The sequence below is a fragment of the Macaca mulatta genome, chromosome 18 (assembly GCF_049350105.2).
Source record: "Macaca mulatta isolate MMU2019108-1 chromosome 18, T2T-MMU8v2.0, whole genome shotgun sequence".
Taxonomy (NCBI): Eukaryota; Metazoa; Chordata; class Mammalia; order Primates; family Cercopithecidae; genus Macaca; species Macaca mulatta.
In genome coordinates this window covers 17928716-17946637 of record NC_133423.1, presented here as the reverse complement: position 1 = coordinate 17946637, position 17922 = coordinate 17928716, and the positions used below count along the sequence as shown (strand labels likewise).

Below are 17922 nucleotides of genomic sequence, written 5' to 3'. Positions count from 1 at the left end.
AATGCAAGAAACCCTGATTCTGGAATTTTTCTTTAGTTATTGTAATTATTGATGAAGATTATAGATGAGGAAGATTGAACAATAAAAGACATTCTTAAACAGAAATATTAAATTAATTACATTAGAACATATTATTAGATAAGGTTGGAGAGATTCCTTCTTGGTAGATGTTTAGCAACAATTGAGAGAAATGTCTTTTGGCCCTGGTGTGAATTTGCGCTCTGCCAGAAGTCGAAGAGGTGATCCATATGGGCTTTTAACACCCCTTGCTCCTTACCACCACTTTGTATTCATCAGTGATGTCAGAGGAATTGGGGGAGTGGAGGTTGAAGAAAAAGCTTATCTTAATATGAACTATAGATCTGTTCTCTACCTCCCCCTTGAGTTTTCAGTGCCACTACAAAGAAATCATACTCTCTGAGCTCTTTTAAGGCAGTTATATTGGATTAATGCTGGCTTTTGACCCATTTCAATAGTATTTTCATTAGTGTTCAGACCAAGCTATACAGTAACGTGATTATTGCCAGGGTAACTTAATTTCCACACAGACTTTTAGGAGGAAAAAGGCACCCATTTTCCTTCTTGTTGACAATTTGAAGAGTTGAATAGTTTTTGTTCTGTAGTGGGAAAGGAGGTGTTAAAATATTTCAGTACTCCAAAATGATAGTGAAAAAATGGTCTTGTTTGTAAAAATGACTGTTAAAAATGAATCCTTAAAGTCATAGCAATTTAATTCATCCTTTGATTCTCATCATATATTATTTTCTTTTAAATTGCTTTATTTTCTCTTTTTTTAGTAAAATGGCGAAACTGGAGGAACTTGAAGAAATTGATCTCAGTGGGAATAAGCTGAAAGCCATCCCAACAACGATCATGAATTGCAGGCGCGTGCACACTGTGATTGCTCACTCCAACTGCATCGAGGTCTTTCCCGAAGTTATGCAGCTCCCAGAGATCAAGGTATGTGGTTTCATTTCATAAACTCTGGCTTTCAGGTCAGCAAAGAGAGTTGACTTGCTAATTCATCAACTCAGGACGTTTGCATCTTTGTTGGATTTATTCAGAATGGAGGCCCCCATTAGCCCTTACTTCCTCCTTCCTAACCAATGGGCTACACTGTTGAGTCAGCAGAGTTAAAAAAAAAAAAAAAAAAAAAAAAAAAAAAAAAAAACAAAGCAAAACACTGGAGCACGTTTTGGGAAAATTGGATTTCTAGGCTCAGTCCCTAACTTACAGTATGACATGAGGCTACCCACATAGCCACCCTGTACTTCTTTATCTGTTAATAGTTGTTCCACTCATTTCCAGGGTGGTTATGAGGCTCAAAGGATGAGGCTGGTGTAATCGCAGTTTGAAAAAGTTAACAGTACCACTACACATCCCTCCCCACCAACTCATCTAGTTAAATAGCACACCCCACTATCGTAGCCCACTAGTGGTAATTCCCTATATAGACAAAGCGTCATTGCTGTCACCAAACATTGATTTCAACTGAATGAAATTGGCAGATCAGATATTATTGTCATTTGATAGGTAAGGACACTGAGGTCCTGAAAAGTGAAGAGATCTGTGTAAATTAAGACAGCAGATTGGTAGCAGAGGTAGTCTGCAAGTCCTGACTGCTGACTTGAGGTAGACTCATGGGATGAAACCAGTTCACTAGAATGAAAGCCATGTAACAACCATGTGTTCCTGTTTTGTTTCTTTTTTGGCAGGGAAATGGTACAGAAGTAAAAAGTTCTTTATATACAATGTAGTTTTTCATTTGTATCTTAGCATTTCTAGTTATCGATTTTATGCTTAATGAAAAATAATTTGGTGGTTACAGACTTGGAGCATATTCTAATCTCCTAACAGGGAACAAGAGTAGTCCAACTTAGCCATTCTTCACTTTCCAGGCACTTCCTGATATAAACCTTGTGTTTCAGATTAAGAAAGCGAATAGACATTTGAAGACATTTTAAATGGCTTGCATAACTTTTTTTTTTTTTCTTTTTCTTGAGATGGAGTTTCACCCTTGTTGCCTAGGCTGGAGTGCAATGGTGCAATACTGGCTCACTGCAACCTCTGTCTTCCGGGTTCAAGCGATTCTCTCGCCACAGCCTCCCGAGTAGCTGGGGTTACAGGCGCCCGCCACCATGCCCAGCTAATTTTTGTAATTTTTTGTAGAAACAGAGTTTCACCATGTTGGCCAGGCTGGTCTTGAACTCCTGACCTCAGATGATCCACCCGCCTCGGCCTCCCAAAGTGCTGGGATCACAAGCGTGAGCCACCACTCCTGGCCGGCTTGCATAACTTTTTATCCCAACAGTTTTTACACATTTATATGGTTGAGATGTGTACAAGCCATTGTGTGTGTGTGTGTGTGTGTGTGTGTGTGTGTGTGTGTGCGCGTGCGCATGTATGTGCATGTGTGCTTTAAGTCACGAAATGTTTTACCTTGGGCTTTAAGAACACTATCTCATACATCACAGTGGCATTTTAAGATGTTTGTTATAAATTTCCAGAATTTGGCCTGGCGCGGTGGCTCACACCAGTAATCCAGCACTTTGGGAGGCCAAGGCGGGCGGATCACGAGGTCAGGAGAGCGAGACCATCCTGGCTAACACAGTGAAAACCTGTCTCTACTAAAAATATAAAAAATTACCCGCATTTGGTGACTCGCACCTGTAGTCCCAGCTACTCAGGAGACTGAGGCAGGAGAATGGCATGAACCCCGGAGGAAGAGCTTGCAGTGAGCTGAGATCGCGCCACTGCGCTCCAGCCTGGGCGACAGAGCGAGACTCCGTCTCAAAAAACAAACAACAACAAAAAAATGTCCAGAATTTTTACTTTCTGTGTAGCAACTTTCACATTGAGGAAGAGCAGTGCTCTGAAGGGAGACAGACCTCCAGTTGGATCCCAGCTGAAAATTCACTGCTCTGTTTCCTCGTATGTTAAATAAAGAAAAGAATTGGCCGGGCGCGGTGGCTCAAGCCTGTAATCCCAGCACTTTGGGAGGCCGAGACGGGTGGATCACTAGGTCAGGAGATCGAGACCATCCTGGCTAACACGGTGAAACCCCGTCTCTACTAAAAATACAAAAACTAGCCGGGCGAGGTGGCGGGCGCTTGTAGTCCCAGCTACTCGGGAGGCTGAGGCAGGAGAATGGCATGAACCCGGGAGGCGGAGCTTGCAGTGAGCTGAGATCCGGCCACTGCACTCCAGCCTGGGTGACAGAGTGAGACTCCGTCTCAAAATAAATAAATAAATTTAATTTAATTTAATTAAAAAAAAAAAAAGAATTGGTACTTTCTTTATAGTATTGTTGTGAAGATGAAATGAAGTAATACATGTAAAGCATTTGAAATAGGAGTGTCACATAGGAAGAACTCCCTAAATGTTAGCCATTATTAATCAACACATGCCCTCACTGTGGTTCATCTGTAATGTTGATTATATAGAGCAACTATTTTGGCTGAAGCTCAACAAAATCCAAGAAATTTATTACTTAGGCAAATTGTTTATTTACCTTCAGCACAGGAAAGATGTTGTCAGCTAGACCTTCCAGGGGTTCCTCAGTTGCCCATTACTTGACGTAGTGGCTGTGCGGTGTCATCTTTTACCGGGGGTGGTTAAACTGGTCTCTTATGTGTGGTGCAGGTGAAATTCCAGCACAAGAGAAAGTGAGAGTCTCAAGATTAAACCTCCTATTTGCTCGTCTTAGTGTCTGTACCCGTCTTTTAATGTTGTAAATTCTTAAATGTAGATTTAGATTCTTGTTCTGGGGTTTTTTGTTTGTTTAAATATCTGGTTTAAAATACAAATAGAGGCCGGGCTTGGTGGCTTATGCCTGTAATCCCAGCACTTTGGGAGGCCAAGGCAGGTGGATCACGAGGTCAGGAGTTCGAGACCAGCCTGGCCAACATGGTGAAACCTGTCTCTACTAAAAATACAAAAATAAGCCGAGCACCTGTAATCCCAGCTACCCAGGAAGCTGAGGCAGGAGAATCGCTTGAACCCGGGAGGCAGAGGTTGCAATGAGCCAAGATTGCAACACTGCACTCCAGCCTGGGCAACAAGAGCAAAACTCCGTCTCAAATAAATAAATAAATAAAATACAAATAGAAATTTAGACCAAGCATGGCAGCTTGCGCCAATAATCCCAGCACTTTGGGAGACCGAGGCAGGTGGATCACCTGAGGTCAGGCTTTCAATAACAGCCTGGCCAACATGGTAAAACACCGTCTCTACTAACAATACAAAAATTAGCCGGGTGTGGTGGCACGTTCCTGTAGTCCCAGCTACTCAGGAGTCTGAGGCAGGAGAATCACTTGAACCTGAGCAGGGGAGGCTACAGTGAGCCGAGATCATACCAGTGCACTCCAGCCTGGATGACAGAGTGAGACTTCATCTCAAAAAAAAAAAAAAAAAAGAAATTAAATGTTTTTAGATTTTAACTAGATTTTGCAAAATACAAATTTTGCTGTATGAAAACTAATCCTCTTCTAGACTCTTGCTTGGATTCCTGGATTACAGAATCAGTACCTTTGTTGCTGTTGAATTCCTTCCCCTGTTGTCTTCTCTCTGTACCCTGCTTTACAACTCCTTTTCAGTTTTACTTCCCATATTTTTAAATGGTTTCCATTTTTTTGCTCTTTGATTGATTTTCCCCCCAGCTATTACACCTTAGCATTTTTCTTATGTTAACAATATCCATTCTTTCAGATTGAGCTCTTCCATTACCAGTAGATATAAGTTTTGTTGGGGTTTTTTGGGGGACTGAAGAACATCAAGTATCCTTTATGTATAAACATATGCATGTTTCAGCCCTGGACAGATAATATTCTTGAAAAAGATAGTAGTTATATTATTTCAGAACTCCGAATTGATATTTTTATGTTTATATGAGAATATTTTAAGTTGCAATGTAAATATTTATGTATATTTGAATATTTAAAAGAAAATTTCTTGTAAAAATTGTGTTGTATCTTAAATGATAAATATACCTATAAAAGTCTTCATTGCAAACTGTGCCTTAAAGCATATTTTTAATGTAAATGGAGTAATTTCATTTCTACGATGAGATTTTCCAACCTGTATTAAATTTTTATTATTGAGTTAATAACCCTACATTACATTCACACAGTTTCTTGAAAATAAAGTGCAATAGATGTTACTTGTAAAGCATCTCATAAAGGTATTAAGATCCTTGCAATTTTAAAAACTTAGCAGATAGCATTTCAGAAGAGATAAGATCATGGTGTTATTAACTAGCTAGTTTCACCAAGCATTGTTATCTTTTCAGACATTAAAAGAAAGTGATTATTCATAGGTTTGTGACCAAAGTTTTAAAAACAATTGCTGTTTAAAAGAGCAAACAAATCTCCATACTGAGATGTATGCTAAAATGTGTTTTTAAAACATCTGAATAATTAGGCCCTTACTCATGTAGACCTTAAACAGACTATTTGCACCATCTAATCTTGGATAAAATTGAATACTGGCATTTTTTTCATTTTGATATATCTAATGAGATCTGTAAAGTGATCATCAGGTGTTTTGTATTTGGATAGGGAGGTTATGTAAGTTATTAGTAGGAAAAATAAAACGTGTTTTTCAGAATTTTCCAGTGAGCCCGAGTGTCCTCACCTTTGTTTAGCCCTTTCGCATTGATCTTCCAGACTCCTACCACCAGTCCAGTTTTGCTTGGAGTAGATTGTGTTCTCTTTTGGTTCTAAAACAGACAGACCTCCCTCTGGATACAGATTAGCTCTCGATCATCTAGTAAGGGAAACAAGAGCTGAGTCACACGGCCTAATAGACGTAAAAATATCAGCTTGGCATAATGCTTATCCAGATGCCAGACTTGGTTTGGCTGGACCTGGACCTAAGTCCATGCTAAGGCTACTCATGCCTGAGGAACCTCAGAAGCAGAGGTGGCCATGGATATGGCCCTTGTTTCTCCTTCCACTGAACTGCATAGCAGTCACATTAGTAATTATAGTAATTTTGCAACAAAAACCAAGCTATTAGTTGAGTAACTTCTAAATAGTGACCTATTCTAAACCCTTGCCCCGCTTTTTTTGACATAGGGTCTCTGTCACCCAGGCTGGAGCCAGGTGTTCTAACCCTTTTTTGAAGTGTATTTTAAGCAGGTGAAATAAGTGTTGATACATGCGGTGAATGAAGTTTGTAATTTGGGATTTAAACATCATATCAGCAACTTCTTTGTCAAATTTCCATGTTCCTGTGGCTTATTGATTCTAAGAATCTTTTTAGATGTTTTCATTATCTTTAGAAGATTATTTTCATGCTTGTTCCATGCAGTAATAAACTGCTTGGCTAAGTTGAGTGAACTCATATCTAAAATCTGTGTTACCTTAACTGGGAAAGAGAGTATGAAGAGTTTTAATATGCTATGCTCTTGAGGACGATGGCTATAGGAAGTTTAAAAAATAATATAGATCAGCTCTCAATCAGCAACAGAGAAAACTACAATCCCATAGTCACCATGTAGCCAGACTTGGCTTGCCTGGCAACAAGCCCTGTTTGTTGTTCTTGTCTCTAAAGAAAAATGAAATAGAGAATATCAGCTCAGCCACAAAGACACAAAGAACAAGGGGAAATGACTGGGTCAGAATGGATGAAAGAAAGTGGGTTGATTCTTGGGGAAGTAGGAAATGGATATGAAGACAGGTCAGGAACCAAGTTTAGACTTCAGTTGGGTGGCGTAGTTGACCTAATAGACGTAAAAACATCAGCTTGGCATAATGCTTATCCAGAAACCTGAAACCAGGAGCAGTCATTATTATGGTGCTGGAATCAAGTTAAGTAATAGTTACTTAGGAAATGTTCCAACCGTTGCGGAGTCTAATGTCAATTCCTGTTTGAGACAAGGCTCGATACAAGGGCTAAGGAAAGAGGAAGCAACCAGTGTCTACTGGAAAGTGGCCATTGAAGCCACTCTGCACCCAGCCTCATCAGGAACAGACTAGCAGGAAGTTAAGACTGCATATTCTCTCTTTCAAAATTGGTGTAATGAGTTAACCCAGGGTAGTTTTGTGTGTGTTTGTTTTTAACTCTGGTTTCAGCAGATCTTTCTAAATTCAGAGCCATGCCCATTCTAACAAAATATTGCATACATTTTACAGAATAAGTTACGTATCTATACAGACGAACAATTAGTCCTTCATGAGCTCATGCATTTTAGAAGGCATCTCTTTAGAGAGGCTTCTGGAGAAAGGAGCACCATGACTCAGAGTCCTCACAAGAAGTAGTCTGTGAGGTGGTTACTATGGTGCTCTTCAGATCCCTGAGGGCAAAGGGAAGTACACTCACACACCCAGAAATCTGGGAGACGCCTGGAATCACCTATAAATTTCTTTTCATGTATCTTTTTCAGTCTAAAAATTCATGCTCATTTTACGTTCTACTTTTTATCATTTCTCTTCGTTTTAATGTAAAAATAATGTCTCTTTCCCTCCTCAATCTGAGTAAAACTGAAGCCCCCAGATGCATGTGCCAAGCATCCTATAACTTTGTAATATACCATTGAGTACCCCCAAGGGCACACATAATCAATTTGAAGAAGTGATGATGGGCCAGGCACGGTGGCTCATGCCTGTAATCCCAACACTTTGGGTGGCTGAGGTTGGAGGATTGCTTGAGGCCAGGAGTTCAAGACCAGCCTGAGCAACATGGCAAGACCTTATCTCTTTGAGGAAAAAAAAAGAAGTGTATGATGTAAAGAAATTGCCCAGTTTATACAGGATACATTTTCTTAAAGTCAAAATTTGCAGATAACTTAGTTTTAGTGTTTGAGGAAATTCTGTATTTGAGCAAATAGAATACTAAGGATTGTTACCCTGCTTGTCATTTTTATCACCTCAAATGCTTGCCAATTTTAAGAAATCTTTTCCCAAGGTTTCTTCAAGGCTTCCCAAATCTAAAATGCAGTTGAGAAAATCATAGAGACACCGTATGTAAATTTAAAAGGAATGCTTTATACGAGATTAAAGGTCTTTCTTTGCAGCTTCCTATAAGGTGAGGAAGTTTGAACATTAATGCACATTTCTCAGTAATTATATATAAATATGAGTTTTAAAAAAAAATCATAAGGTCTTGCTCTGTTGCCCATGCTGGAGTGCAGTGGTGCAATCATAACTCACTGCAGCCTCAAATTCTTGGCTCACAGAAAGCTCCCACCTCAGCTTCGTGAGTAGCTGAGACTCCAGGTGAACAGGAGCCTGGCTAATTTCTGAAAATTTATGTAGAAATGGTCTTGCTGTGTTACCCAGGTGGATCTTGAACTTGTGGCCTCAAGCAGTCCTTCCATGACAGTCTCCCAAAGTGCTGGGATTACAGACGTGAGCCACTGCACACAGGCATAAATACGATTTTATGTAGAAAAATAGTACTACACTTTGACTCTCAGGTCTGTGTTTGGGGTAAAAGGTGAGTTCAGACTGACTTATTCAGTTAATAAACTTGCTTAGTTGTATGAACGTCCCACGTTAGGGATCACTTAGCCTTTTATAACACCGGGAATGTATAGTAGTTTAAGAGAATTTGACTAAAAGTTGTATATTGAGAAATAGTACATATATGTGTATATTTATTTTACTATTAAGCTGAAATGTTCGGCTTCCTATAGCATCGTAAGAAAGGGAGGCAATGTAGACTGCCTCTGTATGAGACACAGTCTATAGGATCCACAGTTCATTGTCTGATCCCTCTGCCTGTCCAGCCTTATCTTCTGCTCTGGGGCCCAACAGTCTCCAGCCTCAGCAACCGCTCATAGCGAGTTTCCTGATATGCCACACAAATGTTATTCTTGTCTCCTTCCTGCTGTACCTGCTATTAGCTCTCCCTAGATGTCCACCTGTTCTCACATGCCTGATTAACTTTGATTCTGCACAGAAATCTTCTCTGGAAAGGCCTCTGTGGGGTCTTGTTATCTGTCCCTCTGCTGCTATGACCTGGTTGATCATACCAGCTAAAGGTGTATTGTTTATTTCCCCCACTATCCTGGGAGTTCCTCAAGGGCAGGGACTGTATCTGCCATCGCCGTATGTCCCTAATGTTGGCTTATTGCCTGCCGATTTGTAGATCCTTAATTTCTTTTAAATGAATACTTGCATTTATTTACTTCTTATGAAGTCAGCAGGGAAATATGTTATACACCAGCAGCTTTTACCTTGCAAGGGCAAGGAAATCCAGACTGTGATTGGGATCCTCATTTTTGGAACTGACTGTGTCATTGGGGAGCACGGTGGAGGTGGTGGACTGGGGATAGTCTGCAGGAAGAAAGGAAGTAGGGTGTTACAGAATCTAGCAGCCAGTAGGTTAAGTTGCCATTTCAAGGCAGTACAGGCAGCTGTTTGGCAGATGATATATAATACATTGCTATGAACATTGATATGCCTGTTTCTGTGGTAATGTTCTGAAGAAAACATAATAAAGATAGGCTCCATGCAGCTTTTGTGATAGTTATACTTAAACTCTACATCAAATTGAATTTCTTTTTCTTTAAGATATAATGACGTTTTTATGCTCTTGTCTAAATGTGTTTGTAATGATTTTCCTCTAAATCAAGAGTTCCTTCTCAGCTATGAGTTATCTCACTTTTTCTGAGGGTTGCATGATTTTTTGGGTATTCTTACCAGAAGTTTGATTGTAACAAAGTAATTTTTGTTAGCTGTATTCTAGAGTGGGCCTGAAAGAGGGAAAGATAATTTTCTTTTAGTTGTGTTTTAGCCAGATTTAACATTCTATTTAATATATTTTTAAGAAAGTTATAGTACACTAACCATAGAGGTACATATATTAACAATATAAAGTGTCATTTTTTTCCTCCAGTTTCACTCAAATATTTTCTATTTGCTTAGTGGTAACCATTATAATGATTCAGCCAACAAGTGTTTGTGGAGTACCTCAGCAGTCAGCCTATGTTGAGGACTATTAAAACAACATGACAGAGTGCTTCTAAGTGTGTTGCTCACTGTGTTAACACCGGGAGGGCAGCACCAGATACCAACATCCTGTAATTTTTTTTTCAACTTTCTATAATTTCTGTGAACAAACCTCCTTCCTGTGTGCAGAAGTATAAAAGGGTGTTTTTGCTTATCTGCTGTTAAAGAAAATAGTTGCATTCTTATGTAGAAATAAACAATGATATTTAAAATGTATTAAAATTGCATTACAATGCTATTTATTCTATGCTGAACTTAACCTAAGCACTGGTATCTCAGTTCCCATCCTAGCAGATTTAATTACTGAAGCACCTTACAAGAGTCCTCCATAAATTCATTGACAGAATAATTGTTACGTGCCAGGCAATCATTTGTTCATTTGTTCATCCTTTTAATGAAACCATTTGTTGAGCATCTACACTTCCCAGTGCACTGCGCTTAGGATATCCGGGGAGAAACAGCAGCAATCCCTGCCCTCCAGGAGGTCATAGTCTCATGGAAGAAATAAGTAAGCAGATAATTATAACAAGGGACACCTAATTAAAACAGGGTGTAGTAGAGTTGGCATTGAGTTGAGTCTTAAAAGGAATCAGGGCCGGGCACGGTGGCGCACGCCTGTAATCCCACCACTTTGGGAGGCCGAGGCGGGCGGATCACAAGGTCAGAAGATTGAGACCACAGTGAAACCCCGTCTCTACTAAAAATACAAAAAATTAACCGGGCGCAGTGGGGGGCGCCTGTAGTTCCAGCTACTCGGGAGGCTGAGGCAGGAGAATGGCATGAACTCGGGAGGCGGAGCTTGCAGTGAGCCGAGATCTGGCCACTGCACTCCAGCTTGGGCAACAGAGCGAGACTCCGTCTCAAAAAAAAAAAAAAAAAAAAAAAGAGGAATCAGGCATATTGCACCAGATAAAAAGCAAGAAAAGCATGAAGAAAAGGGTTCCAAGCACAGAGAGAAGCATGTGTAAAGTCACAGACAGATGAAAGCATGTCACATGCACGAGCATTATCTTCATAAGTAATTAGTTACCCTACTGAACTCATTTCATAATTTGATAATTTAGAGAATGAGCTATTTTATATCTGTAGAACAAATTTTTACCAATTTCATAAAATTCAGTATTGCTGTAGAATGCCTTTAATCCTTGACCAAAAGCATTTTCTGACTCTGAATTTGTCTCTGTCAACTATTTGCATCCTAAATTACTCACACTTATTAGCTCTTTATTTCCTGTCCCATCAGTGTTCAGTAGATTGTATATATCCCCATTTGTTGTCCTGCGTTGCTGATGTGTACTGACTATGTTGGTAGCATGTCCCATTATTAACCAGTATTATCGGGTGTCAGTTTTTCATTAAACTCTGGTTGACTGTTGATGTAACCATTATTTATAATTGAAAAAGAGAAAAAAAAACAAAGCAAAAAAAAGAGATGACTGTTTTCTCTAATATTAATATTGAGGTTAAGTAAATTAATGTACATCTACTAGAAGTAGTATGGGGCTATGAAAGGTGGTGGTATGTTAGGGCATTCAGGCTGCTATAACAACATGCCTTAGACTGGATAACTTATTAACAACAGAAATTTCTTGCTTACAGTTCTAGAGGCTGGGAAGTCCAAGATGAGAGTGCCAGCAGATTTGGTCTGATGAGGCCCTATTTCTCATAGATAGTTCCTTCCATGTATGCTTGTCTGGTGGAAAGAGTGAACAAGCTCACTGGGTCTGTTTTATGAGGCCACCAATGCCATTCATGAGGGCAAAGCCCTGATGACCTAATCCGCTCCCAAAGGCCCCACTTCTTAATACTGTCACGTTGGGGATTAAGTTTCAGCATATGATGAAAATTTGGGGAACAAACATTCAGACCATAGCAGATGGGAATAAAGGTGGGGAAAATGGTTGCAGTAGAGCGATAGAAGAGTAAGTGAAATGTAATGAAATTGCACCTACGTTTGAGATTTTTAAGGCTTTTAAAAATTATATATGAATAAGGCTATAAGAAAAAAAAAACAGAATGCTAAAAAAAAAAAAAAAAAAAAACAGAATGCTAACCCTGGTTGTGTTAGGGTGGTAGATTTAAGGATATGTTTTCTGAGCTTTTCTTTTTGCTCAGCTTTTTATGGATAATGTGGTTATAATGCTCTCATAATAAAATATGATGATTTACAATGGCAATACAATTTTTTATTGCTATTATTTGGAAGCAACAGTATGAAATATTTTGTGTGAAAGCATTGTGTTGTTTGAAGTCTAATGAAAATATATTTATCCAAAAATACAGGTTTTCATTTTACCCAATCTCTACCCTTCCCCAATCCATACTAGATTTAAGTTCTTTGAGAGTTTTTCCAAATAAAAGGAAGATTTTGTCTACTTTTAAGATCCTGAAGTTCTTGAGTATAATCTCCCTCCTCCCTTTTTTTAAAGAACTGAAGAGAGAAAACAATTCCTCTTTTGATCATTTCTGTAAGCACTTTTGAAACTTATAATAAGGTACTAATTCAGCCAGATAATTGAATGCTCTCCACCCCATACTATTGAACCTATAGGTTCTGCATTCTCGTATCTAGAGTGCTGACCACTCCATTTCTCTTGCGTATAGTGAGCCTTCTCCACCTAGGTTCCCTGCTCCCTGAACACAAGGGCAGCCCCGCTTTTTACAGTACACCTTATTTAAGCTTTACATCAGTTTTGTGAGAAAGGAGGTATCATTTCCACTTACAGGTAAAACCTGATTTTTGTTGTAATCACCATGACCTTTTTGTGATTTTTCTTTCAAGTTAAATTAGGCAGGACCTGTTGGAGAGTCCAGATGTTGATGCCTTGAGGGTAGGATCCATACTTGACTCAGCCCCTTTTTTTGACACAGATTAGGCAGGTTTACCTGCTCGTGTAGCTTTTGCCAATTTCTTATTCAGCTTCTTTTGAAATATCTTCTCATTTTGAGTGTGTGTTACCTGCCTTTTCCTCATTTTACGTGTTCTTTTCTTTGCTTGTTTTTTTGTTTTTGTTTGTTTTCTGTTGTGTTTTTTTGAGACAGGGTCTTGCTCTGTCTCTCAGGCTGGAGTGCAGTGGCACAGTCTCTGGTCACTGCAACCTGCACCTCCCGGATTCTTTTTTTTTTTTTTTTTGGTGAGATGGCGATTTACCGTTGTTGCCCAGGCTGGAGTGCAATGGCGTGATCTCAGCTCACTGCATCCTCCACCCCCCAGGTTCAAGTGATTCTCCTGCCTCAGCCTCCCGAGTAGCTGGGATTACAGGCATGCCACCACGCCCGGCTAATTTTGTATTTTTAGTGGAGACGGGGTTTCACCGTGTTGCCCAGGCTGATCTCGAACTCCTGATCTCAGGTAATCTGCCTGCCTTGGCCTCCCAAAGTGCTGGGATTACAGGCGTGAGCCACTGTGCCCTGCGCACCTCCTGGATTCAAGCGATTCTCATGTGTCAACCACCTTGAATAGATGGGATTACAGGCGTGTGCCACCACCTGGCTAATTTTTGTATTTTTAGTAGAGATGGGGTTTCACCATGTTGGCCAGGCTGGTCTCAAACTCCTGACCTCAAGTGATCCACCCTGCTCGGCCTCCCAAAGTGCTGGGATTACAGGCGTGAGCCTCTGTACCCAGCCTTCTTTGTTTTTAGTTTTGTTTTAAGAAATTCCTTTAAAGTTCATGTTAATGTTTGAGCTGTAGTTCTCATGGCATGGAGATTTTGTGAGCAATAAGAAAATCTATTAGGATTTTTTAGTTAATGCTTGATTTTAAACGTGGAGATAAACGTAAGTGGAAAATATGAGAAGAATAAAGAACATGGATTTTCTGTTATTCAAAGAAAATAAAAAAAATTTTTTTTTTGCATTTAGCAAAATCTATTTTAAATGTTTATGGCAAAGTAACAGATAAGCCTCCTTTTCCACATTTGTCTAGTATATTATAATGAATGATCAGATGGATTTGCATGCAAAGGGTAGGAGTATAGAACTCCATGAAGAACTTCTCTAGACCATCTCTTTCTTGTTTGCACTTGTTCCTTTTTCAGTGTGTGGATCTGAGCTGTAATGAGCTAAGCGAAGTCACATTACCAGAAAACCTGCCTCCCAAACTGCAGGAGCTAGACCTGACCGGAAACCCTCGCCTTGTCCTTGATCACAAAACCCTGGAACTACTGAAGTAAGTGTTCTATAAAGCACTGTATCCCCATCATTGTCCACTGGCAGTGGGCTTCATATCTCAGTGAAAATGGGAAACAAAACATGAAGCATCATTGACTTGTTAGCTGTGTTAACACACATAACAGGATATACAAGATGCAGGGAAGCAATGAACAACCAAGATGTAACTTAAATCTCAGTAGTCACTGATAACGTGGTTGTGACAGTTAATGCAAATGTTAAGGAAGGATTTTAAAAGAGATGTAGGGAAAACTAACAGTGTGGCACTGAAATCCAGGTTTTTTTAAATAAGACTGAGGATGTGGAGTAGGTAGATCCTACCAGCAGTTAGATCTTCACGGTATGGGAAAGAGTTCATTGATGCTGTTTCATTCTTGATATTGATAAAGAATTAGTGGTTGGAGTTTTCTATGTAAAACCTTAAAGGTCTGCAGTAGGAAAGATATCTTAATAAGAATGTTCATCATAGAACTCTAAATAGTCTATTAAGAATTAAATAATGTTCCACAATTGAAATCACAAAGCCATTTAAAATTATTTAGAGCTATATCGCTAACTCAAAAGATCTTTACAGTAAATTAAGTGAAAATATTAATAAAATTAACAAAGAAGTTTTATAGTATAATTCAATTTTTGCAATATAAATTTGTGTGCATTGGGTATATGTATATGTGTATGCATACACACACCTAGAAAATGCCTAAAAGGATATATAACAAAAGTTAAAGTGGTGTTATTCTCTGGATAATAGTATTATGGGTAGTGTTTATTTTCTTCTTTAAACTTTTCTGAATTTTCAGAATTTTTTGGGGTATATCAGATCAGTAGTAGTTTTAAACATTGTCATACATTAGTCATTATGCATGCAATATATGTTTATTCAATGTTGGAATATTTGTTGCTGAAAGTCATTTTCCATTATTTTAAGAAAATCAGTAAAAAACAGTAGATTTTTGGTGAATGGTCCATTAATACTATCCTAGGCTGTAGTGCAAACCAAAGTTTGAAAAGCACTTAAAGTGATTCCTGGATAGAATTGGCCTAATTAGTGCCTAATTTGTTGGCATTTTAAGTACTTGATGAGAAAATTAATTTTGATGCATAGTTGAAAAAAACTGCCTGAGTGTCCTGAGGAAGGCGTAGAGAACGAGGTTCTCTCCGTTGTTGATCACGTGTATGAAACCTTGGCCTAAACCCCTCCATCTGTCCAGACCTATGAGAAAAAAAATGGCCTACATGATCTTTAAGGTGCTTTTTAAATTCAAGAAAATAATGGATTATCAAAATAGGTCATCTTTAAACAGATAGCTTTTGAGTATTTTTTACATGTAGGATACAGACATTTTTGAGCATTCTTTACAAATAAAATTGAAAAATAATTGCACCAAAATGTGTTAATAAATGGAAGTAGCCACTTAGAGGAAAATTAAAGTTACATTCTTATATCACACCAAAATCCAGCTGAAATAGTTGAATCTGTAAAATTAAATGATTTTCAAAAGTAATAAGGAATCATGTGAATATCTTCACAAGTTAGAAAAAGACTTTTTAGGCCAAGAAATGAAGGGAGTAAGTGGCAAGAAAAGAAATCAGTACATGTAGATTGGTTTCAATATTCACATTGCATATGTTTACATGTAAATATACTTTTTATACATTAAAGTGTTAAATGTCTATTTCCTATTTCAGAAACTCAATAAATATAAATGGCAAATGACAAACTGGGAAGAAAAATATGAAAAAAGCTTTAATATGCTTACTATAAAGTGTTCTTATAAGATAAGTACTTATAAGAAAAGTACTCAAACAGAAAATAAACAAAGGACATTAACATTTAACAGAAACAGTACAAATAGTTACATGAAAATGTGTTCAAACTCATTAGTATATCAAGTAAATACAAAATAAAATACTTGAATAACATTTTCCCCCTCAAACTGGTGCTGCTGAAGGACCGTAATTTGGTATTACACTCTTCTTAAAAGCAGTTGCTGTACTGTGTCAAGCTTTTTAAAATATTCACGTACTCAGACCAAAGTGTCCTGCAGCAAAAAATTGTAATATTCTTAAAATGTCACCTTCCATTTAACATCTGGAAGGCTGTGTATTCTTAATTACTTGGAAGATTTTCCGTATATTATTTGCACTTTTAGAGGGTTGGTTTATTTGTTTTATGTGAGCCGGGTAGGTGCATATGAGGACTCTTCTGTGAGATTGAGCTGTGGTTCACAGAATTCTCTCTGACTCATTTAAAGATCTACAAGATGGCCGGGCACAGTGGCTCACGCCTGTAATCCCAGCACTTTGGGAGGCTGAGGTGGGTAAATCACCTGAGGTGAGGAGTTTGAGACCAGCCTGACCAACATGATGAAACCCCGTCTCTACTAAATACAAAAAAATTGGCAGACAAGGTGGCGCATGCCTGTAATCCCAGCTACTCGGGAGGCTGAGGCAGGAGAGTCGCTTGAACCTGGGAGGTGGAGGTTGCAGTGAGCCGTGTTACGCTATTGCACTCCAGCCTGGGCAACAAGAGCAAAACTCCATCTCAAAAAACGACGATATACAAGAGTCAGCATTCAGTTCACTTCGGATAACTGCTCAGCCGCACTGTGTTCAGCTAGACAGAGAAGAGAAATTGCTGCTTCACTAGAAAGAATTATTTGTGTGCTGGGGAGAGGGGGCAGTTAAGAGTTATTTTTTTTTTCCTTTAATAATCAGGTTAGGAAATTGAATTATTTCTCTGAAGACTTTATGTTCTGTAAAAATTATAAATGCCTTTAAAAATGAGCCTTCACTTTTCCCAAGACTTCAGGATGGTATCTAAGAGCCTTAGGATATGTCTTAAGAAACCTATTGTATTGCGTACTATTTTAGATGGTTAAAATTGAGTACCAGGTCATATGGAGAGCAAATAATGGAGAACTGTCCTTTTTTTTGTTAATGCCTCTTTTATTTATAGAATTGAAAACTTTGAAAAAAAAGATTTAGCTCTAGGCTTATTGTAAAACAAGGTATTAACTTGATTTGGGAATTTTCTATTGACACTAGATTTATGTTTTTCAGGATAAGATGGAAAGTAAATGTTTGCTAGTAATTGAGAGTAGAAACTTTTCTTTAACCATATATTTTTAAATTTCAGAAAAATTGCCACCAGTTATTTCTAGATTCAAAGGGAATACTAGGTAGATATTGATTTACTTTTTAAAGCTTTAACTGGTTCTTAGGAAAGGTATATAGTATTTGTTAGATTTGGGAGTAATGAGTACCAACAGATAATTTTAATTCTTGTGGTTATGACCAAAACTATGTAGGTGTTGCTTCAGTTGTCAACAGATAGTACGTATACTTTTTCTCTTGTTTAAATAATAATGAGGGGGAAACTTAGTGGCAATTTACGAGTAAGAGGACTTATTTCACCTTGTGGTAGCCAGCCTTTTAACAGACTAGTTTACATCTGTTAATGACTTCCTGTTTAGGGGCACAGAATGCTTTCTAGAGGCTGATTTTTATTTATTTTATTTTTATTTTTATTTTTATTTTGAGACAGAGTTTCGCTCTTGTTGCCCAGGCTGGAGTGCAGTGGCACAATCTTGGCTCACCACAACCTCTGCCTCCCGAGTTCAAGTGATTCTCCTGCCTCAGCCTCCTGCATAGCTGGAATTACAAGCATGCACCACCATGCCCGGCCAATTTTTTGTATTTTTAGTAGAGACGGGGTTTCTCCATGTTGGTCAGGCTGATCTGGAACTCGTGACCTCAGGTGATCCGCCCGCCTTGGCCTCCCAAAGTGCTGGGA

The 17922-nt window shown here is 38.6% G+C and overlaps 1 protein-coding gene across 1 annotated transcript in view; it reads left to right on the top strand.

Moving 5' to 3' along the window:
* The window catches only part of PHLPP1 (PH domain and leucine rich repeat protein phosphatase 1), a 266548-nt gene that overhangs the window by 231229 nt on the left and 17397 nt on the right, over positions 1-17922 (top strand). Inside the window, exons 12-13 of the mRNA XM_015122148.3 lie at positions 798-960; positions 13994-14124. Of these exons, the coding sequence (XP_014977634.3) occupies positions 798-960; positions 13994-14124 (294 nt within the window). The remainder of the gene's footprint in view (positions 1-797; positions 961-13993; positions 14125-17922) is intronic.